A 2,500-nucleotide genomic window follows, 5' to 3' on the forward strand; every position below is an offset into this window, starting at 1 on the left:
TCCACTATTAATTATATTGCAATATTTGTTTTTTATCATTGTACACACAGGACATATCAATGACATCTAATAGGTTATTACTGAATGATCCCATAACATATAGACCATAGTGACAAGTGATTGGCTCCAAAGTCACCTCCAAATGGATAATTGGGGCCCATTATTGTGTCAGAATCCAAACCATTCAGGGGATCCTCTGGTACCCTGATGGGCCAGTCTGATCCTGGTCACAATAATAATCCAAGAAGGAACTTCATATATACTGTGTGTGTATACATATATAGTCATGTCTGGAAAGCTCTCGACATACACAAAAAACGTGTCCATAGGGCTCCATTAGCCTAACGGATACCAAAAGAGTGTCCTATTGGTTACCGTCAGGCTAGTGTTGATCTACTTTTTTTACATTTTTTATTTAACAATGGAATAGTGTAGTAGACTACGCTATTCCGTCCTGAAGGATCCCGCAAAAATGTATTCTGCACAGCAGCACAGTATTTTTTTTTAACATGGAAGCCTATGGGTGATGGCTGCCACTGTATGGCATCCATCAAAGGTGTACGCTAAATGCATATATTGGGAAGCTCTCAACATCACTGTCCTTAAATGGACCGTGACTTAAGAAGTTTCCCCGGACTCAGCCCTTCAGGTTTCGCTCTACCTGCGGGGTTTGATCACACATTCCACTGTATGCCTATAGAGTGGGATACGTTGCAGCCTTCCATTCAACGTATACGTCCGGAGTCTTCCAGATGTATACTTCCAAGGGAAAGTCAAAACGCAATGTGAAAAGGGCCTCAGAAGGATCATGTGACTGTAGTCATGCCATGTTCGTCTATCTGGTGACCATCATTGTCATGTAGCTCCAGCCTGAGTCTAAATTATGTGTTTGGGGAACGACTTAAAAAAAATAAAAAAAAAGCAATAGTAAAATTAGGGTTGTTGTCAATGCCCCTCCCAGTGTTTCGTTTCCAGAAAATTGACCCTCCCCCAGTTTACACGAAGTATCAATATAATACAGCTATAAAAGAAAGCGGCTTATCAATAAAATGATGCATGCCAGTTAAAGGGTAACTCCAATTCTAAAAATCTTACCCATGCAAATATGTTTATATAATCCTATAGGAAGCATATACGCGGGTCCTGATGGGGAATATCGAGCTGAGCAGACTTGTGTTTCCACCTCGCACTTCCGGTATCTTCATATTATTACTTTCTATGGATTATGGATCATAGTTGTTCTTATATACTGCACCTCGCTACAAAATTGCTACACTGAATAAAACTATGACTTCCCTATGGGCATGACCACACGTGGCGGATTTCCACCGCAACTGTCCGCATCAATGCCGCACAGAATCTGGGTTGCAGATTCTGCTGCGGATCTGCCCAAAATGTGCAGTAAATTGATGCGGATTAGCTGCTGCGGACTGCGGGAAAAGTACTTCCCTTCTCCCTATCAGTGCAGGATAGAGAGAAGGGACAGCACTTTCCCTAGTGAAAGTAAACGAATTTCATACTTACCGGCCGTTGTCTTGGTGACGCGTCCCTCTTTCGGCATCCAGCCCGACCTCCCTGGATGACGCGGCAGTCCATGTGACCGCTGCAGCCTGTGCTTGGCCTGTGATTGGCTGCAGCCGTCATTTAGACTGAAACGTCATCCTGGGAGGCTGGACTGGAGACAGAAGCAGGGAGTTCTCGGTAAGTATGAACTTCTATTTTTTTACAGGTTGCTGTATATTGGGATCGGTAGTCACTGTCCAGGGTGCAGAAACAGTTACTGCCGATCGCTTAACTCTTTCAGCACCCTGGACAGTGACTATTTACAGACGTCTCCTAGCAACGCTCCCGTCATTACGGGAGCCCCATTGACTTCCTCAGTCTGGCTGTAGACCTAGAAATACATAGGTCCAGCCAGAATGAATAAATGTCAAGTTAAAAAAGCAAGACGCATCCGCAGCACACATAACATGTGCATGACAGCTGCGGACTTCATTGCGGAAATTAGAATCTCCATTGAAGTCAATGGAGAAATTCCGCCATGAGTCCGCCACTGCTCCGCAACAGACAGAGCATGCTGCGGACACCAAATTCCGCTCCGCAGCCTATGCTCCGCAGCGGAATTTTACGCATCGTCTAAACGAACACTGCTAAATTAAAGTGGAAGTCAATGGAGAAACGGCTCCGCTGCGGATTAACGCTGCGGAGTGTCCGCAGCGGAATTTAAGTGAAATTCCGCCACGTGTGAACCCAGCCTTATAATCCACACTGAAGAAATGGGGAGTGGCGGCCATCTTCATCTGTGTAACAAGGGGGGAAGATATATCTGATAGAATGTATCAAAAATTCTGAAGTAAAAGTATTGATACACTTATGATACTTATAATAGAAAGGTAAAATGTTTTGTGATCGTATTTTTTCCTTTAATGACTTCTAAAGTTTTATTCTATGAATTCTGTTTTACAAAAAAAACCTGATAATGATTCAAAAGAACTTGACA

General features: G+C 43.4%; 1 protein-coding gene across 1 annotated transcript in view; it reads left to right on the forward strand.

Moving 5' to 3' along the window:
* The window catches only part of XPNPEP2 (X-prolyl aminopeptidase 2), a 45,278-nt gene that overhangs the window by 29,297 nt on the left and 13,481 nt on the right, over positions 1 to 2,500 (forward strand). The window contains exon 16 of the mRNA XM_075834519.1: positions 1,126 to 1,195. Within this exon, the coding sequence (XP_075690634.1) occupies positions 1,126 to 1,195 (70 nt within the window). The remainder of the gene's footprint in view (positions 1 to 1,125; positions 1,196 to 2,500) is intronic.

The sequence above is a fragment of the Rhinoderma darwinii genome, chromosome 8 (assembly GCF_050947455.1).
Source record: "Rhinoderma darwinii isolate aRhiDar2 chromosome 8, aRhiDar2.hap1, whole genome shotgun sequence".
NCBI classification, from domain to species: Eukaryota; Metazoa; Chordata; class Amphibia; order Anura; family Rhinodermatidae; genus Rhinoderma; species Rhinoderma darwinii.